Source organism: Colletes latitarsis, chromosome 3 (assembly GCF_051014445.1).
Source record: "Colletes latitarsis isolate SP2378_abdomen chromosome 3, iyColLati1, whole genome shotgun sequence".
NCBI lineage: Eukaryota > Metazoa > Arthropoda > Insecta > Hymenoptera > Colletidae > Colletes > Colletes latitarsis.
Genome location: NC_135136.1, coordinates 33,631,904 through 33,654,090, shown reverse-complemented (window position 1 = coordinate 33,654,090; position 22,187 = coordinate 33,631,904). Strand labels below are relative to the sequence as shown.

General features: G+C 37.0%; 2 protein-coding genes across 3 annotated transcripts in view; one reads left to right on the top strand and one right to left on the bottom strand.

The window, feature by feature from the left end:
* The window catches only part of LOC143340474 (acyl-CoA Delta(11) desaturase), a 34,238-nt gene extending 19,374 nt beyond the window's left edge, over nucleotides 1–14,864 (top strand). The window contains exons 3-7 of the mRNA XM_076762483.1: nucleotides 11,354–11,605; nucleotides 12,012–12,142; nucleotides 12,235–12,440; nucleotides 14,007–14,189; nucleotides 14,248–14,864. Of these exons, the coding sequence (XP_076618598.1) occupies nucleotides 11,354–11,605; nucleotides 12,012–12,142; nucleotides 12,235–12,440; nucleotides 14,007–14,189; nucleotides 14,248–14,512 (1,037 nt within the window). The 3' untranslated portion in view covers nucleotides 14,513–14,864. The remainder of the gene's footprint in view (nucleotides 1–11,353; nucleotides 11,606–12,011; nucleotides 12,143–12,234; nucleotides 12,441–14,006; nucleotides 14,190–14,247) is intronic.
* Nucleotides 1–22,187, bottom strand: part of Fstl5 (follistatin-like 5) — a 121,834-nt gene that overhangs the window by 87,929 nt on the left and 11,718 nt on the right. The gene's annotated exons all lie outside the window — the stretch shown is intronic.

Below are 22,187 nucleotides of genomic sequence, written 5' to 3'. Positions count from 1 at the left end.
TTGTGTTTCGATTCGACGACGATCTCTAAATATCAAATTTGGTGGTTCGTATAACGATAATTAATTTTCTGAGAACATTCTATAGAGAAGAGTTAGTATCATTTGAACATTTTTCGACTCGCGACTTTACGAGCATCCCCCTCGGGAGTTTCAGGGTTAATTGTATGCCAAGTCAGAGCAAATGTACATTGGATATTGCAATAAAGTAATGAAGAAGGTACGTAAAGAAATTTTATGCGAAACAGTTCGCAACAAGGACAATTATGCTCAAACTCGAGTTAACGAGATACAGCATCGCGCTTGGGAATGGAGTACAATTCATTGCGCTTAAAAGTATTATAACTCGGATAATTGAAAGCGACAGTACGAGTAACGATCCTGTTTTACGGTTGCCAGATACTCCTGGTAGTTAGGTGCGCTAGTCTGCGCACCGACAAACCAGTTAGAATCCTAATTTGCTCATCAAAGTCGGTGCGTGTTTAATGTTCAACGCGTATCTTCGAGCCAGGTGTGTAATTGTATCGAACCATTGTTAATTATGCCTCCAAGACGAAGTACTCAACTTTGGATACGAATTCCATTCGTTCCAGCGACGGGACAGAAACACTTCATAAACATACGTTCATAAACTTTTCAGTTAACCTTCTGTAACCAAAATTATATTTAAAAAGAATAAAAACACGAACTTTCTAGGCTGAGATTTCAATTGCAGTTCCATTAAAATACGTATTCGAAAGCTAAAGAATTACGATACAATACAATATATTTACTCGTGCGGGGGTTAAAAGCGAACAGGACGCCAAACTTTGTTATTTTGGGATAGGTGAAATATGATAGAACGTCCACGCGGGACGTTTAGATGGAATCGATGAAATTCAATCAATTTTATTAATGGTCCGTTTGCTCGCGATTGTAATCTCCTCTGCGAGATTGCACGAGTACGACACTAGGAAATGAAATCTTCGATATGAGTTCTAGTATTTGTTGTTGCGCGTACGTCGTACGGTGGTTTTATTCGCAGACTCCATTTCCCGCTCGCGGACAAATATTCTGAGCTAGAATACGATTAGCGTGAACGTATTTCGGATAACGGTGTCTCCACTTCATCATTATCCGTCAACACGAAATTTTCAAACGATCCCTCGATAATTGTTTGCGACTAGGCGTTTGTGTTCTTCCCCTGTCTACGAGATTAGAATTGAATCTCTCTCTTTGGCAGCAAACTTCGCAGCGATCCATCATATACAAAGCTTTTCGCTGAAAATACTGTGCAGGATGGGTCACTTAACTCCCAAAGTACGCGTTCCACGAAAGTGTTTTATATCAAAATTATACGATATCGGAGGGAATTCGATTATCAAACAATTTTTTCAAATAACCTATCCGTTTACAAAACGTTAAAGTAACCTAAATATATCTTTTTCTAACGAATTAGTTCTTGTTTACTAATAGTTTTAAAATTTATTCAGTTAAAGGTAGAAAAACTCTTTTGTTACGATTCATCCCAGTTTCTCTTACTATCTGTATGCAGTCTGTGTACCATATTGTAGAGCTGTAAATCGTATTTGAATTGTAATGTGATAAATAGACCAACATTCCGCTACATGTCTACAAGGCTCTTGTCAATTACAAAAGTATTTCATCGTCGTTTCTCCAATGCTCGATAAAAATTGTTGCGGAGAAATTTTCTATTTACCTGTAAATTATGTTCGCGAAAGTTAATTTGATGGGATGGAACAAGGTTTAAAAATATTTTTAATGTATCGAAAATAAACGTTGTAGTATGAAATTCGATAACGTGGGACGCGCATAGTCGTGACAAGCCACTGATTATTCGTGTTAAACGTTTCAGACCTACCATTTATGGTGACTTTCACAAACTATCATTGTAGTAAAAATGTATATAATAATACATTTTTTTACTTAAGTGAGTCGATATATGCATAGATAATCCATATATTTTTGATATTTTGCTTTTATTTAAGTACTCTAAAGTCATAGTCTATCAAAATGTGGGTTTGTTTAATATATCCTTTCGATCATTTCTGGAGAAATTATTGTTTCTCATATCTAGTTTAAAAAAATGTTATACGAAGCTCGTCCCGCGGGTTTATTCAAATTCATATCATTAAAATTCAAAAATCTACATGAAAGATATGAAAGTATAATTTATATATTCTATTCAGAGAGTGTTTTAATTTACAAAATATGTTGTGTAACAAAAACAAGTTCCCACGATAAAATATACAGGTTGAATCGTTTAACTCTCTCACCTAAATTTATTTGTAAACTACCTTTCGTATAAAAAATTGTATTCTATTATTTTATTTTCATTATAACTTGAAATTCAATTAGTAGAAAATATTATTTGATCTACTAACGAGAAACGTTGTTCACCTAAGGCAACATTTGCTCGAGCAGCTTTAGTAACATGTTCACCGACAAAACCTGAGCAAAAACGAAATTTTTTTATTTTTTTAAACTTTTCATTTGAACTTCCAAACCTCGAAACTAACAATGTAGTTCCCTAAGGCAAGGTTCGCTGGGTCAAACTTACAGACGAATTCGCTGGCAGAGCCAAAAGTCATTTTTATTTTTGCGATCTTTTCATTCAGAGTTTCAAACACTGGAACTAACCGTTTAATGCATTTTCAACCATACATTTTTAAACGATTTTCTTTTCTTTAATAAAATTGTAAAAGAATCTTACACGTGTTTGCACAATGAATAAGGACCACAGAAAAGTTTCAACATTTTTTATATTTTCAGTATAACTTTAAGGCATATACGAACTCTGCTAGGAACGTTTATTATTACGACGTTACTCATATACCCGTTAATAATTCGTATCGTTTGATTTGGTTCATTTGAGCTGACCTGTCGTTTTCCCATATTAATTTTCGGTTACTCTACCTTTCTCTGAACTCGAGTCTGATCGATCCTCGATCAACGATTTACGCACGACTCTCTCGTTTCTCAAATAAATCATACTCTTAAAGATCTCACACGTACAACACACATCGTTGTCGTGTGCAGTGAAGCGTGGAAAATCTTCGCGTGCACTCACCGAATCGCTTCTTGCTCGCTGTCGATATTTCAGCATAAACACCCGCTCGTTATCCACGCGAATTCCATCGTTCCAACGGTAGTCATAAATTAATTATTATCTACATATTATCGCATACATATTTAATAATAATCTAGACAATTATGTGATGTTCTACCATTTAGGATGCTACCGTTGCATACTCGAGATACGTGGGAAAACAAGTTGGACACGAATCGTTTCGAGTATAGAGAAACTAATTCAATCGTAAATTTCCGCGGGTCCTAAGGCTTTCATATGGTTAAAATGGTCAATAAAGTTCAGAGCAGAATCGATGGTATTCCAAGATCACGAACGAATTTAACAGTCACGAGGGGAACTGCATTTATCGAATAATTGAATGTGACCAGAGACTTACTACGAGAGAACCAAGTTTATATGGCGTTTGTCAGTGTTGATAAAGAGCTTATTCGACACCGATTTTCAAACCTGTAATACCAGATTTCGATGCATCAGACTCGAAAGTTATCGATTTTAAACACCTTTGGTCGGTAAATAACAAACAAGAATTTTCTTCGAGATCGATAACGATATTGTCAACGAAAATAATAAATAGTTCCCTTTGACTTTTAATCCAAGCCATTCTTAAATCATAATTCCTTTCGTACCTTCCACCGTGGGCATTATGGTTGCACGAATCGCGAGGACGTCATTAACAGATGAAACTAATTAGAAAGCGTCACCTGCAGCGTTGTTGCTCATTATCTATGGCCTAAAGTGAACGCGGTTAGTATTTGACCCGAGTTCACGCAAGAAGTACTACGAAAGATCGTTCGTTTGTAGGATTACGGGCAGCCTAACTGCATCATAATGCGTACGTGCTTTCTAAATTAAGTGTCCGTGAAACGTGTGCTGTTCGGTTTGGTGTGGTGGACGCCCCGCTGACCGTAACATTAACGATATCTATCGATCAATGCACGTGAATAATTTAACGCATTGGATTTCGTTGGTGCGTTTCGAAGAACATCCGTCTCGCGTTGTGCCGTGATTTAATTAGTTTTGTTCGCCGGAGCGCGTGTTTTTAATTAGGTACGAAGATACTCCAACGAAAAGATGAAGCTAATTTGCAACGATAGCTCACGTACGCGTAATACTTTCTATCCGTGTCACGCAATAAATCTGATGTACAAAAAGAAATGGAAAGAATAATTTCGTTTTTCACGATGCATCGTTTTCGAGGAGATTGAAAAAAAGTGTTTTATTTATATTTCGCGTACGACGTTGATATTTAGAAATTGTATAATATTTGTCGAACAAGGTTCTGAGATCCATCAATTCCAAACTGATTCATCGAGAATATGGAAAGGCACCGATGCTCGTAAACTTTTATTTTATCGATATACATAAAGCGCGAAATTATTGGTTTTCCATTTATGGTACGTACACGATGCAAAATATGTTCGAAATACGCAAGAATAGAAGCGATCGGTAATGCTGTGGAATGGATGTAGCGATCAATCAAATCGTGGAACTGTACCAGGGAGATTCTGAAAAATTGCAGACGGATAGAAGGAAAAATCGATTTGGTAGGTTTCGCTCTTCACATACATTTCTCTGTTTTACTTTTACTTTCTCGAAGATCTCGAGTGTAGTACTAAAAAGGTAATAAGATTTCCATCTATCTAAATTATACGATATTGTGCAATTATTTTATAAGCTAGAAATTTTTATTTCGAAGTATAATATAACACGATATTGATTGGTCAAAATTGTTCAATAGAGGTCTTTGATGGTAATTTCCCATATATTAATATCATCACACTTTGTGGAACCTTATAATATATAATAAACGCAATTAAAACTATTGTGAATTCTTAATATGAATTCTTGTGAATTCCAATTAGAAAAATTTGCGATAATTATTCAGATTAGGGGAGAATACTTTAATAACCTTGACCTTCACATACGTTTTCAAGGGCATCATTTTGAACAATTCCTTTCTCTAGAACAAATTCATCACGCTCGACAAAAAGACCTCTACTACTTCGGTTTGTTTGCACGCTCGAAAATACCGATACGATCATTCCTGTCGCTTCGATCGTTAACATCATTGATTTAGTGATGATGAATGGTCGAGTAATTACTAACAGGCGGAACTCGTTCTTAGAACCTGTTTCTGTTTGCTTTCATTTTCATGCCATGAATATCGAGATCATAATTAACGAGACGAACAGGAGCAACGAAAGTCTATGAGATAAAATTTACATATGGTTGCTTCTATCTTTTTACACTCAGAAACTTATCTTTTCTTTTGTGTACAGGGCGTCTCAAAGCGATAGGACATGTTTATATCCCAGGAATAGTTTACCGAGAAATCAAGAAAACTGGTACAGTAGCGTTCGGATTATCCGGCACCCGGTTATTTGAATAACTATAATAGAGGGTGTGAAATTTTTCGACAAAATTTAAAAATTTCAAGTCATTCTAAAAAAATTATTTTTAGTTGCAGGGGTCAATTACAATCATTTTTCGTCAATAGACATATCCCCGAATTCCTACGCACTTTCGAGAAAAAAATTCGAGAAGGTACGAAATTTTTCAAAATTTAAAAATTTTAAATCGTTCTAAAAAAATTAGTTTTAGCTAGGAGGGTCAATTACAATCATTTTTGGTGAGCAGACATACCCTCGAAATCCTAACTAGTTTCGAGAAAAAAATTTCTTACCGAAAATACAATTTCTGGCCAGAAATGTCAGACCAAAATTTCATGCGAATCTTTAAAACGTCATAACTTCTGAACGGATTGGACGATTTTAATGTTTAAAAAAGCAAACGACGCGTATTTTAGTGTAGAATATGTAGAAATTCTAAAAATATTCGAAAAGTTGCCCCTTCATCTCGTAAAATGAAAAAAACCTCATAAAAATTGTCTAATTTTCAAACAGCCATAACTCCTACAATAGTGAATATATTTCAATGAAACTTTTTTCTGAAGTAGAGCTCATGGGTACCTACAAAAAAGTATTAGACAACTTTTCTGTAGGGCGTCAAACAAAATTACTAAAACTCGAAAACGAATTTTTAAGAAAAATCGACAGGGGGTGGATGCCTAAATTTTTCGGCGAAAAAAAAAAATTTTAAATCGTTCTAAAAAAATTAGTTTTAGCTAGGGGGGTCAATTACAATCATTTTTGGTGTATAGACATACCCTCGAAATCCTAACCAGTTTCGAGAAAAAAATTCAATAAGTGGATAAATTTTTCGGCAAAAATAAAAAATTTCAAATCGTTCTAAAAAAATTATTTTTAGTTGCAGGTGTTAATCACAATTATTTTTGGTCAATACACATAACCCCGAAATCCTACTCACTTTCCAGAAAAAAATTCATTACTGAAAATATAAAGTCTGACCATAACAGTCTGGTTACCCTGAAAAAGAAAAATTTCAAATCTTTCGAAAAAAATTATTTTTAGTTGCAGGGGTCAATTACAATCATTTTTGGTGAGTACACATACCCCCGAATCCTACGTACTTTCGAGAAAAAAATTCTTTACCGAAAATATACTATGTGGCCGGAAATGTTTCTATAACTTTTTAACGAAGCCTCAATCAACAAATTAGTATCCTTGATTTTCGTCTTATTTTGGCCTCTGGAATCTCCCATTAAAATTTTTCCCAAGGATGGTCAAACACCCTGTATATATATGGTTGCTTCTATCTTTTTACCCTCACAAACCTATCTTTTCTTTTGTTGTACAGGGCGTTTCAAAGTAATAGAACATGCACAGAAACTGTACGATTTAAAATTGTGTCAAATTGATATTTCGGTTATCCCCGAGTATCGATAGTAACTTTTTAATTTTGTATTGTATATAATTTGTCCAAGTCTGTAAACAACTTAGTGGTTTTATGGCGCGAACGATGGAAAAATGAACGATAATGTAAGCGCGCGGAAGATTGCATCGCGCTCGCAGTCGGTTCGATGATTTGTCGGTTTGATGGTTCATCATACGCGAGCTACGTGGCCCGTGGATCGCGCGTACTTTTACGATCCGGCATGGAAAACGAGAAGGAAATTGCCGTCATGTCGAAAGACAAGCATTTTACGAGCTGGGTGCTCGACAGGCTCGGTTTGATGCACCGTGAGCCCGGCGCGTCGTAAATCACAGCGTGAATTTCGAAAGATGCTCGTTCGAGTAAACGATCTCAACAAATTAATGGGCAGAACGATTAGCGGTGTGGTGTACACTTTGTTGCACAGCGTCGATCAAGGTAATTAACTTCTGGCCGCGTCAAAACGTACGGGTTACAAGTGTTACGTATGTACTTACATCCATCTGATATACGATACGGCTCAAAAGTTTCGAGCACTCTCACTTATTCAAAGCTTTTTCTAAACCGTAACGCATGGCAGAGCCTTGCTTGTAAATCTCTTTTACCAAGTAGTAAGATACACAGAAGCGAGCGATAAATTTATGGGCTGTTTTAATACGATGAAAGATAAATGATTGTGAATTTAGAAACTTATTTTGAGAAATCTATTATTGTCTTTTGTATAAAAAACATGACGTTGGGCTGACAGAGGAAGAATGTTGAAAATGAAAGAAGTTATTATTACGTGGAAGGAAGTAAATGATCCCAGTCTCGATAGGAATGGCTGGGATAGATAGGAATAGACTAGAAGCGATGAATTATTAAAAGAAGATACTTGCTCGGGTATGTAGCATCTAGAAATAACAATTCGTTCAATACCGAGCCATCGCAGACACGACGGATAAGGAAAAGGAAGTTTTCCATATATCAAAGAACTGACTGGCGCACAGCGTATTCGGAAGTCGCAGACGTCGAGCGTTGCAGTTTTATGCTACGATCAGATGCCGCAGGTATTGGGCTGCATGTGTGTCATCGGTTTTATTGAATTATTAATATAAAGTCGGACATCTGTTCGAAACATATTTCGGTCGCGTTTCGGGAAGTAGGGCGGCTGATAAAATTGATGAAACGCGACGATGTAACCATACTTCCTCGCTTCAAGATGGAATTTTTGCATCAACGCGTTGACGTTTGTTCGAATTGAAAATTAAACATTCTCGATAACTCGATGGTTGTGCCTGTTATTTTATAGCATTTCTAATAATAGCGAACGATTTTTAAATACGAACACGTATGAATAAAATTTAAGGTGTAACCGTACTTCCTCGCTTCAAGATGGAATTTTAGTATCAACGCGTTGACGTTTGTTCGAATTGAAAATTAAACATTCTCGATAACTCGATGGTTGTGCCTGTTATTTTATAGCATTTCTAATAATAGCGAACGATTTTGAAATACGTACACGTAGGAATAAAATTTAGATTCATTTTTATTGGAAAATTCTCACAGATTAATTTTGCTCTCGAAAAAATATAGTGAAAAATAGACGAAATTTGGATTCTCATAGTGTTAACACACCGATACGCGATCGACGTTGCTTTGAAGTTTCGCTCGCTCGATGACACGCCTCATTTGCTGTCCTGTACGAGAGGATCTATTTGAATTCGTGGCCAGAACAAATTTTTGGGTAAATGTTTACGTTACTGAGGAGATCACCGATTTCTAAATACAGCGATCGCGTTGATATTCGGCTAGTATGGCATTTTTATAATTAATTTAAGCATTAAAAAACAGAAATTTTTTCAGAAAGCAAATAATGAAATCGTAGTTTGATTTTCGAATTATTAGTAAAATTTAAAATAACTAAATATTCGTTCTCGTCTGAAATCTTATTAGTAAAAATTAATTTTTATTTAAAGTTCTTGATCGTGCAAGTCGTACCATCATTTCATCGTGTGTATTCTTTGATAACAAAGCCTTCGGCGAACATTAATCGATTCCTTGGGCATAATTTATGTATGCTTACTACAAGCAACTCTACCGTTATATTTTTCATGTATATATGTATATTTTACGCGTATAAATCTCATATGTTCTTTGCATACGTTATATGCATAAACATGCTTAATCTAAATATTATACATTGCGCACAGATTATCAACATTGGAGGAAATTTAAATACGCCTCGATAAAATTGTATGATTTAAAGAGATTATACGCAGCATTTAAACTTATCTTTTTGGCACACGTTGTCAGTCCTCGTTTCATATTATAGAAAAAAAAAATAGTTTCGATATTAAACAAAATTCTATAGACTCTCTGGTACCCACGAAAGTACATTTTTGTTGCATTTATCGTGCACATACTTCACATATATTTTGCATACACTTTGCATATTAACGACATTCTATAAACTCCCGCAATCTAATCATTAAAAATCTTGAGTTTTACCCCGTCGAGTTACCCCGTGGCTATGGACGACTCAATAAGAAATTATAATTTATTTTGAACTTACAATTGTTTATTCGTCGTTGTTGTCTTGCAAAACTAAATCAGACCAACCCAGATCACGACAATCAAAAAGTACTAATTCTGGTTGCTTTGATTTATAATAATTATATCTTAAAAAATATTAATGACTTTCGTAAACATTCACCAAATTCTCTACCCTCGATCAAAGAAAATTGATAGATTAATATACACTTGGATAACGATAACTGCTTTGATGTTTATATATTCTTAAAATGTACGATTTGTTTCTGGGTTAGAATGCGTCGCAGTCAAAGGGTTAAAGCCAATTTATCAATGTCAAAAAACGTCGTATGAATCTGGTGTTCTATTAAAAGGTTATTAAATGTCCAAGCTCGACAGGAGCAGAATTAAGCGAGAAATTACTGTATACATTCTGTTCTAAATCGATAGTACAGACTGAGAAAGTGTTTCGGGAATATCTTTCTAATCTCCCGAGGCAGGGGTTCGAGCTACGGGAAGTCGTTTTCGAACGCATTAAACTTTTTGATCGAACTCGGTACCCGACGCAATATACTCGCCAAGAATATCGAGAGTTTAGTTTCCCTCGAATCCCATGAATTTCTTCGATTGTGTTCTAGCCTGTTGTCGAATCCATGATCGAATAATCGCGATAAATCTTAAACTGTGTATCAGAGTTGGGCGTTATTCCAATAAAAGAAATAAACAGGATTTGAATATTAATTCAAAATCTATTAAAATTGTCTCCCTGGTTGTAGAATACAAATTTTTGCATTTTGATAATCGAAGAATGCATTTGCCTTTTTCGAATCCACCTTTGCACTTATAAAGTAAATGAGCCATTGGAGAATAGATATTACCATACCATTCAACTTTTCCCTTTAAAGTTGTTTTCTATTTCTTACTTTTGAGATATAATCCGAATAGGGGTGGTTTATAGTAAACTTTTTGCTTTAACTTGCAACGAACAACCAGACAAGAATTGTTACAAAGTTACAATCGAGGAGAGTTTATTGAAAACAACGTAGAAAAATTTAGTTTTCTCTTCTCAAAATATTATAGTACCATAGAAGTATATGTCTTTCGAAATAATAATAAATAATTTAAATAAAAATTCTGTTAATGGTCCAAAGTCACCAATGCTTTCTCCTTCTCCTAAAAAATTAAATTCTCGACGCTCGTGTTGTTCTCTATTTTCTAATTTTATTTGTACGGATATAATTTGCCCAACTTTGTGGTATGCTTGCGAGCAACGGTCGATTCGTGGGCGTGTATTAGCGATAAAAAGTGGAAAAGACGAGGTGATTGTCGGTGCGTGTGTTCAAGCAGAAGCATTAAAATCACCAAGGCGAGATTGTTCCACGCCATTTGCAGATGTTCGATTCGCTCGCTTTCGGTATCCGCGGCGAAGCAAGCTCATTACGCGAAGAGGGAAAGTAGTTAATTGCTTGTAAGAAGCATTAGGTGTTTTATCGTATTCACGCTGCATTAGGATACTATCGCTTAACGCCGAGATTGCTTGTCTCGATTGAAAAATTACCTCGAGTGAAACTTTACCATTCCTTCTGCGTGGCCGTTGAACTCGATGGTAATGTTCCCAGAACTACGAAAGCTGATATTAGCGAGTTAGGATGCATCAGGCTGAGCCGTATTATGGTTTTTAAGACTCGGGGTCGGGGAAGAGTTCGAGACTGATGGGAAAAGAATATTTCTTAATTCTCAGTTCTATCAGAGAATATATTTCCTTTTGAAATTTAATCACTTTCAAAATGAAATACAAATTCTTTTTTAAAAGTCAATTTTAACAAAAATTATTATACTAGCTTTAGCAAGTTTTAAAAGTTTACAATCAAAGGACTCTTTCCACAGTCCTTTATTTTGGAGTATTTCGACGATTTTAATTGGTATCGCACGGTGTTATAATTAGAATTTGTAATTTTCAAGTCGATAGAGTAATTCGAGTGGAGGGTCTCGTTTCCAAAATGTACATTTCGACGGTGACCGAGTACGAGGAGAAGAAGGACAGTCAAAGCGTGGAAGAGGACGCAGAGCCATGTCAGCTACCGAAAGGACAAACCTTAGAGAGGCAACCGATAATATGGCAAAATGTGATTGGTATCGCAGTGCTTCATTTCCTGGCCATTTACGGCTTCGCGACCGGTTATCGAGATGGCAAGTTTTGGACGTGGATTTGGTGTAAGTATAGGTCCAACCTCATTTGAACGTCGTTTAGAACAGTCACGATCGACTATATCTTGCAGCAGATTGCAATTGAAAACTCTACGATCCGTACCGTCATTAATCTATAATAAATTAATATATAGTATAACTTCTCTATTCGTAACATAGGTAACAATAAACAGTTGAGAATCATAGTGGTGTAAATTACACTCGTTTATCGTTTCAAAAACTCTACATACATATTGAACTTGTAAAAGCTGTGTGTATGTGAAAATTAAAGTATTTTCTATTACACTATTATGTATCCAAACCCTTTGGTTAATCAAAATAGAGGGAAGCTTTTTATTAGTTTCCTTTTCGCGAATATCAAGTTTGTTAATATTGAAAAATAGTATAAATAGTAAATTTTTTTCCCTCCAAGCTATATGTTACGGAATCTCCTGTGGCTACGGAATAACAGCAGGGATGCATCGACTGTGGGCGCATAGAAGTTACTCGGCCAAGACTCCTCTGCGAATTTTTCTAGTCTGTTTATATTGCATAGCTGGCCAGGTGAGCTAACGATTGCAATTCCTCTCCCCTGTGTTATTCCGTGCAATAAAAAATAGCTACACCGACTTGATCGATGCGTTTCGTTGTATTAGACGCGCACCTACAATTGGATACGAGACCACAGAACGCACCACAAGTACACGGAAACGGTCGCAGACCCGCACGACGCGACTCGTGGATTCTTCTTCTCCCATATGGGTTGGTTGATGGTTAAACGACACCCGGCCGTGAAGAAATATGGCAGCAAAATTGACATGAGCGACATCGTCGCGGATCCTGTACTGCAATTCGTCGACAAGTAAGATATTCTCACGTGCAAGTGTTTCGTGGAATTTCGGATGCATCGTTGCACCTGTAAAAAATATTATCATACCATTCGATAGTTTCCTCTAGAGTTTTTTTTTATTTTTCACTAAATTCGAAATATAATCGATCGTGTGGCTTACTTTGTATATAAATTTTAACTGGTTGCATAGCATTTTCTCCGTTTCGAAAAATTAAGGAACGTAATTATGATTTACTTAAAAAATAATCGATTCGTCTTGAAATACTGTTACGATTAAAATCGTGGAACGAACGGAAGCTTCTCGATAATGATCTTACAAAATATAACGGCGAAGAAAATAGCTTTATTCCTGTTTAGCTTCCAGCGTACTCTTCCTTTAAATCTATACGACTCGTGGTCATACGGCTTCTGAATTTCTCTGTGGAAATCAGTTTTCAGAGTATTATTCGGCTCACGCGTTGCATTGTTGTGGATTTCTTCGATGAATTCAAAATGACGACATTTCAAGTGGGATTGCAACTTGGGGAACAGAAAATATTGACCGGTGCCAAATCCGATGAACAAGGTGGTCGGTTAAGGACAGTAACGCTTTTCTTGGCGAGAAATTCTTTAACGACGATTACGAGAACGGGTATCCTTGAATATCAAGACCGGATCTTGAAATTTCCGACAATTTTAGGTCTAATACGCTGAATACTTTTAAGAAGTTTCTCCATAATTTCTTTATAATATCAGAAGATAACCGTTTGCCTCGAGTTCCCTTAAAGGTTAGCCTCATCATCGTTTCAAGACACGGGAATACGACCACCTCTTTAGTTCTGTCCATTTAAGAATAAAATTGATTTATTCAGATAATTCACATAGCATTTTTAGGAGATAATTAGTCCCAATACTTGGTAGACGTATCGTGCGTTTTAATTTCATTAAATTAATTTCGTTAAATATCTCACTGGGGTTTCTGCTTACTTCGAGACATGATATCGTATCTAATTCTACTATTCCACGTGATTTCATGCGTCTCGCCAAAAGGCAACACGATCCATCGGCGGCTTGCGCGAGGAACAAACGTGTTAAAGTATGGTGAATAATATTGTTTGAAACTTTCATGCACGAATAATATTTCGATGAGTTTTCCGACGTTAGCATTGACGAAACCCTGTCTATATTCCTGGTGAATCTAGAATACAACGGTATTGAATCTCAGTTCTCTGATAAAGCTAGGACACGTATCAACCAACGGTCTTCAAACGTTCGAATTGTCGAAAGAATTGTTGGCCGATCGAAATCACTGACAAGGGGATCCCACTGCCCGATTTCGAGCTTTCGTAAGTCGATATAGAGGCTCCTAATCGTATGTATGAAATATTAGGTGCAGTCGATATAAATAATTAAAGTTACGTACCCTCTGATGAATCGATTTTTGTTAAATGAAATTTTAGAAAAATGTCAGAAATGATCTTATGGGATTTTTCAGGTCCTTAAAACGCGACGATATTACTCCAAACTGCATAATAATTGGTTTGGTTATGAATAATGTCGAACACTCGTTGATTTTCACGATTTGATGTCACGTTGCAGGTATTTCGAGATCATTATGTTGTCGTTGTGCTTCTTTGTGCCTATACTGGTGCCAATTTACGGATGGGGCGAAGCGTGGCACTTAAGCTTCTACGCTACGTTGGTTCGTTACGTTTGGTCGTTGCACGCCACTTTTACAGTGAACAGTGTCGCTCACATGTGGGGGAATCGACCGTACAACAGGCAAGTCTCCTAAGTTAATTAAAACTTTTCAACTTACAGAGTCTCTCTGTTTCGGTAGGACGGTCAAGCCTACGGAGAACGCGATCGTGTCTTACTTCGCTTTAGGCGAAGGCTGGCACAATTACCATCATTCTTTCCCGTGGGATTACAAGACTGCAGAATTGGGAGCGTACAGCCTGAATCCCACCGCGGCTTTTATAGAATTTATGGCGTATTTAGGGTTGGCCTATGATCTGAAAACGGTGAAGAAGGAGCTGGTCGATCGTACGGTTCTGAAAAAGGGGGATGGAACCGACAGCCTTTGGGGCTACAAGAGACATTGAAACGTTTTGGAGAAACAATGGTTTATCAACGATTAAAAGTTCAAAGTTTAAAGTTTAAGGAAAATACGTTTCCTCGGGTAGAAGCAAACGATGAAAAAAATAAATTCACTTCGAAAATAGTACGTTTACAGAAAATGTTTAAACAGTTACACGAGTATCGTCTTCATGATAGTGGTAGATGACGTTCCCTTGATCGTGATGAACGAAGCGATAATCGGTTTACGCAGAGATCATGTCCATAGGATTCCAAGTTTGTTTACAAACATTCTGTTCAACGATTACCTGGCTGTTAATTATTCCAGCTAGTTTGTCGATTGGCTTAGTTGGATAGAACAACGTGTGTACCAGGGATTATAATTATTCATGATTAATAACAGATAGTTGGACAGGTTACCTATAGAATTCATATTCGGTGATTAGAATTTTTAAATAAAATTATTTCACTCTTTGTCGATTAAATTAATAAGTATTATTTTACACTTTCTGAGCGAAAAGACAGATTTAATTATACCTCCGTAAGTAATGCTAATTTATCAAGAAACTTTGCTAATAGAAATAACTGACGCTTTTTACGTTTGAAATGGTTCTAATTCGAAGCGTTTGCAAAAAGTACGTTATTAAAAGTCTCGTATGAGCTTTTTACGATTGGAACGACGTAACGATGTATCGGCAATCGCATGGAAAAATCGTTAAGTTAATTGGTACCTGTCCTAATTTCTCTTGTTCTAATTGGGATCTGATTGAGCAAACCAATCCGATTTTATTCGAAAGTGTAACAATCCATTGATAAAATTCTAATTGGACACCCCGCTTAGAGCTCTGATATAGTTCTGGTGAGATTCAGATATATTTCTAATTATTGTAATTTACAAGTAAATGAAATAAAGTATTGTTAATTATTATAATATATGTGCACTTATAATGAACTTATTACTATCTTCATATGACTTTTAGCTACTATAGATTGTAACAAATAATTCAATATATTTTTCGACGAAACTACGAAAAGAAAAATTTAGGTTTTCCCTGACCAGTTGCAGAATGTATCTGGCCGCTGGAAGCTCGTCAACAAAATAATTTACCGAGTCAAAGTGAAGCTGAAAAAGCTTGTGGCTGATAACGAAAGATTTCGTAATTAAAAATAGAATTAAAAAGCCAACTTTTTGCCTCGTAGGCATGAAAAATAATCAAAATATTTGTAAGGCGAAATTACTCAACGTAAAATTCCAAACACACACGATCCTTTCATTTTCCCATGTTTCTTCTTTTCAGTTCTTTTTCATCCCCCGCGAGTGTTCACAATTCTAGATTTCAAATTTCTCGTATTCCGAGGGTATATTTGCATCTCATACCATAATTAAAAACAACGGAAATAATTTGTGTATCTAATAAAAATGAATGATCTATCCTTAGATGTAAACGATGGTAACGAACAGTATAACGACTGAAATATATTCTCCTAAGAAAAAGGACGATTGACCACAGATTGTACACACGTTGGTCGTCAATTAAAAAAATCCCCAGTAACTCAGAAATTATTTTTTTCAGTTATCACGGTTGATGCACGCTATCGACCACCTGCTCCGTATCCTAATGCTGGAGAAATACAACCATAGTCTGCAACGCTTTAGCAGAGACGCCCTGCATGATACATGCTGGCGCACGCAAAATGGTAATGGCTATCCTGAGCCTGTGTCCTCCCGTTTCTCTCGCGGAACGAATGCACGGGGAACAGAGCAGAAGATAGGGAACGCGGAATAGAAGCGTGTGTCGGCGTACAATGGTCGCCGGCCGGGTCAAAAGTTCAGAACTTTTGTCATGTAGCTGCGTGTGTAGCTGAACTAGGAACAGTATTGATCTCGAGTCGAGCGAGCGAACAAAGTTCTTGGAGATTTAACGAGAGGCTCTTGGCGATGAGCTGCTTTCCAAACAATACCGCCAGTATGTATGCACCGCCGCGGCGTCCGAACGAGCGCTTATACTTGAAAGCGACTATGCTGGCGGCGCGCAAACCGTCTAGCGGCATCGCGGCACATTTTCGCTGGTCCTCGGCGAGCGTCAGCCACTCGCAGCCGCCATTATCGCCGTCTTTTTTGATCGCCTTCGGTGCTCGATTTCTGTAACACGCGCGCTTTTACCCTACCCTCGTCGACCTACGAAACGAGCCCGGAAACCACGCCGCCGCCGCGAGCATTATCGTCTGCTTTCGCACGAGTCGCGTAATGGTCCCCTTTGATTCAGAACTGGGACTGTTCGAACATTTTTTGCAGGCCGTCGTAACCGCTATAGTGACCTGTTACGTGTCTCTCGATGACCTACAACCGGAACGGGATTGTTTGAAGGAATGAGAACTGGCAGGAAATATGAACAAACGTCCAAGTCTTCTCGTTGAGATGAATATTGGAGAATCCCAAGCTTGTGAATTGTAAACAGAACCAGGAGAATTAAAGTTTCGACGACTCAACGTCTGTCAACGAATAAAGAAATTGCTACGAAGAATTGATATTCAGGTAACAGACTTTAAAGAAGTTTAGTATAAAAACGGTGGGTACGAAGTATTGGAAAAACAAACAGATGGTTCTAATTCGAGTACAGAATGATGGATTTCAGATGACTGAACATGGTCGTCGATTACTTAAGGGGGTCTTCGATTGTAAACCGCCAAAAAATTCGACTTTTTTTTGCATTTTCTTAGAAATATGTATGCAAAAGCATATCACTGATCTAAAATTCAAAATTTTGTTTAAATTTGGTGTGTACCTTCAGTACATGTGTCGCTATAGCCCATACTAGAACGAAGTCAAAATCATTATTCTATTTTTTTTTTTTTAGCCTGAAATCAATATTTCAACTTCAAAATAAGAATTCACTCAAAATTTAAAAAATAAATATTTAATCGTAGTTAGCATTAAATAGGAAGGCCTGATTTTCGATATACAATCCACATTAACTTCTTGTTAATATATAAGGGCAAGTAAAAACAACAGACTGGAAGAGAGTACTTCATTTAGTCGCTTTTCTATTCGGTTCTTTTCCTTGGAGCCCTCTTCAGGCATGTAACTAATTAAAAAAATAAAAGGTTGGATTTCACAAATCTACAATACTGTTAATTAATTCATCATACAATTTTTCCATATTTTTTACACTCACTTGCTTATGTTGTACTACTTTTCATACCTTTGTATTCATATTGAATCCCACCTTCTTTTTAATTAATTATATATTTGAAAAGAGCTCGCTGTAAAAGAGTCGAAATCTCGACTAAATGAATTACTACGTACTTCTACAATTTTTATTTACTCTCGTCTATTAATTAAAAGCTATTAAATACAATACCCCATATCGAATACATACGATATAAAATGAACACATCGTTTTAGCTTGAAACAAAATGCAATCGATGGAAATAAAAGAAAGAAACGAATAATAAGAAATTGTCGAGGAACGATATTTTTTAAACAAATTCGAAATAAACCTTCCCTAATTATTCGAGAATTACGCGATTCAGTTCCTATAAATTCGCTGGCATCGAGCGTATAAAGAGATGGATTCGTCGTGGAACGACCTTTTCGTTTCGTTATGGCGGTCCGCTTTGTGTCCGAGACTCGATGGTCGTCCTTTCGTATTCGGTGTGCGTACGAGAACAGCCGTTTTCCGGGGTTGTACGTAAGATATATCGTAACTCGTGAATACATCAAATCAGCAAGTATAATGATAACCAGCAGCGGCGACGGCGAAGTTTATTGATATACGGATTACGGAGATTCGCGCATAAAATCGTTTCGAGCAATAGACACACGCAATTCGGGCATAACTTTCTTGTCGGTTTAAAGCCGACATTGCTGATGCATTTATGCATACCATGGGCGCGTGCTGGCGCCTAATGACCAGCGTAATGCATTGCCTGCTAGGCATTAAACTGTGCAAAACTGTGACCATGCTTATAAGTATTGTGCCCCTCGTAATAAGATCGTAATTCTTTTCTTTAATTAAAATGTACGCCTCGGCTCTTACAACTATAACCTTAACTCATCAATTATTTTCCGTGCAGTATCTTCCGTGGATAGCAGAAACTCCGTTCCTTACTTTTTACATTATTAAATATCAGTATTTTCAATTTTAATATCATCGAGATGAACGTAAGTGTTAGAAGAAGAATATTTCCAGGTGTTTGAAAATTCATTTCTTAAAATAGAGTAAATTCTTACATTTCTCTTCGATGACAGTAGCTTAGTCGAGAAGGCTTGTAATTCCCTTGTACACGACATAATTGGCAAGATTTATTTTAGTCTAATAGCTACCAAAAATTGGTATTTCTAGGCCTAACGAAAATAAATATTCAAAATTTCTGTGCGCAAGTTCTAACCCCCGATATCTATTTATGGCCCCCTCGCGGTCCACGAACCACAGGTTAAGCCTGGCTTAGGTTATGTATATCGTTTAATCGATATATTTATTATACATATATGTGTACATACTACTTCAATATTATAGAAACTATTATACGTGTCATAGTTTAGACATAGTTTAAATTACATGTTATAAATAACCCCCCAGTGACATGTCTGATCCTCATCTGGATATATGGTAATCCCCATGTGATATTTTTTAAACCGTTAAAAACCCGTAAATAGTTCCGAACTGAAAAACGGCGAGTCTCGTTTTTTAAAACTGACTGTGCCACAAAAAACTCTTCCTCGTTCTGCGTCACGTTCAATTTGTTCGTTTCTGTCAATATTATAGGTGTAAACAATGTGTACGTGGAATTTAATTAGTACGAAAGACAACTGGTCCGCGTTTGTATAATCAAACTTCAATTTACTGATTGTTGCCACGCGTACAAAGAGCAGGCTTTAAGTTGCAGTCAAACATTTCAATGAAAAAGTGTAAAACGAAATTTTGCTTCTGGCGGACTACGCTTCTCAGTTACAGCTTTTCGACCGTCTGACGTTCGTAAACGTATTCAACACTAATTACGACCGGTGCCATTAATGTGCGCCATATATTAGTAAAATAACACGCGACTCCTCGTTCTGCCTCGCTCGCCATATATCCGGAGACATATATTTTTAATTAATTTTCACAATAATAAATTTCATTTAATATTCGTCGCTACGAACGTTGCGATTATTATTAATTAGAAAAATTTTATACAGACACAGTTAACGATATTAAAACAAAAATGTTACTGTTGGTCTTAGAAACATTGAAAATAGCTCTAATAAGAGCAACGTATCTAGACGTTATTATTCGTGGAAGATAACGACAAAATAAAATAATTAATCAGAAAAATTTTTAAAACAAAAATGTTACTGTTGGTCTTAGAAACATCGAAAATAGCTCTAATAAGAGCAACGTATCTAGACGTCATTATTCGAGGAAGATAACGACAAAATAAAATAAGATTTGAGTTTATTTTTAGATACGAAGCACAAGAAAATTGTATTTCATATTTTCGTGTTATCTTTTTCAGACAGACTTTTCCGATTGTACCGTGATTACTGTCGAGTGTAAGAGGAGTGCACTTTTAAATAAATTCGTTTCAGCGAAACGAGCTTAAAGTGAAAACGTATCCTGTGGAAGTTTTCGTTGGCAACGGGCTTGAAAATTGATAAATTTCTACCATTGTTCTTCGATTTCCCTCAAAGACCCGGTAAGCGAAGCGTGGTCACCGCGCGTTATCATACCTCGCGATCAAAGGGAACGAAAAGGAACGTCGAAAATCTGATTTCTCGTCTAATATCGGATCGTTGAATGACCCTTTCGCATGTACGCGAGTCAAATTTATTCCATCGCCGCGGGCCGACGGTGAAAGACACATCAGAGCCAGGCACAGACAGAATGTGTCTTATCGATCCGTTCTATTGCGATGGTCGTAACAAATTCATGAAGGAAAATACTCGGCGATGCCGTGGAAGAGGCAAGAATACACCGTGTAGTGTGAGAACGCAGCAGACACTGATTTCGCCTCGTATCGTTAATCGATACGCTTACTGAAATTGTTGGAAAAATGTCGAGATACTTTTCTCGCGAAAGCTCGTCTCGAACTATAACTTCGATCGCGGAAAACCGATAAAGCTAACCTACGCTTCTTTTAGCTTTCATTACAATCGTTCAATGCGTTCTTACCTTTCGTTGAAGTCTCCCGAAAATATTCGAGTCGTTAAAAATGATGATTCCTGTTGTTGAAAATTGCTCATCGATCACGAAATATTTCGAGGATCTTGTAAACAATGAGTGACAGTAAATCTCGAGGATCACGATCGAGGAAATAAACAAGAAAGAGGTTGGAAATATTTATACCTATTCCAGGCGATGAACTTAATTATTCCAAGATTTAGTTCCCCACGTGTCTAAAAACAAGACCAAAAAGTGGATAATAATTTTGTCCAGAAAAGTAGGCTAACGGGAAATTAAAATAACATCTCTATCAACTCGATCGATTTATTCTCAGCTGACCGATCAATTAAGAAGAACGCCAAAATTTCCAACCGTCTTAGAACGTTTATATATCAGGATCTACGGCATCTAAAACGGTATCTAGCGTCATTCGATCGTCGTTTTTGCTTGTAACGTGTTGCTCCCTTTCGATTGTAAGTATAGTCGGTAAAAAAATTATCTTGGCGTTGTTATTATCGTTCACCTATTGTCTGGAAATATCTATTTATCCTAAAAATACGCCGGTGGCCGGTTACGTCGTGTACGCGGAATGAAATAAAGTTCTGTCCGTGGTTATAAATACCAAAACGGCCTATAACTTTGCTGCCTTCGTATCATACTTATGGAAATACGCGATGTATTTTTACCCGACTTTACGACAGTCCACTGACCGACGAATCATTTTTCCCTGTCGCTTAAAAATAAACCAGAGGGGGTGGTCTATGCATAATCTAAAACGCGTAGGTGTACGATATCTACATATTGCAGAGTCGACAGGCTCGCGGGGGGTCGTTTTGGACGCAGTATTTATAAAGCGTGTAACGTATGAGCAATATCGCGTGGCTAATACAAATCTGCAAAGTATTAAATAACCGCAAACACGCCGGATTATGCGTGTTCTCTGTGTTGCGACCGACCAGCATGCAATTACTACGTCATTGGTGCTTCGATTGCCGCTGCTGCGCCGATAATTAATTTTCGTCGTTTCGATGAATAATGTTTGCGATATGTACAGACTCCCCGGGGATCTAGTGAAAGTGCTGGCACGTACGCAAAATACGTTCAGTGATAATTATAAGCGGGAACAGCAATAATTCCGCGATGAAAATTCATAAGCAATCGGTTAACGTGCCCCAAACTAACCGCTAAACGAATCTAAATTATTCGTTTATTCGTTGATTATGTTGCTTCGTTTACCCCGCCAAGTGGCCGATAAACGGCGACAAGCTAAACGATGAACGACGAATCGTTCGACGCGATTATCAATCATCCTGTGGGCAAGAATGGCTCTAAAGTGCGTTTCATGAAACTTTGTCTGGAGTATAATCATCTTTGCTTGTTAGTGTAAAAGATCTGCACCCGGAAATTCAATATAAACTTATGAAACTACTGTGTATACGCGAGAAGTTGGCTAACGAAAGGAATGTGGGTGTGATTGGGTAGTTTGGAGCCCACGCTATTGGCCAAAAGTGGGAATAGGCGGAGCAAGCGAAGTATCGTCCCACTAGCCAACTTC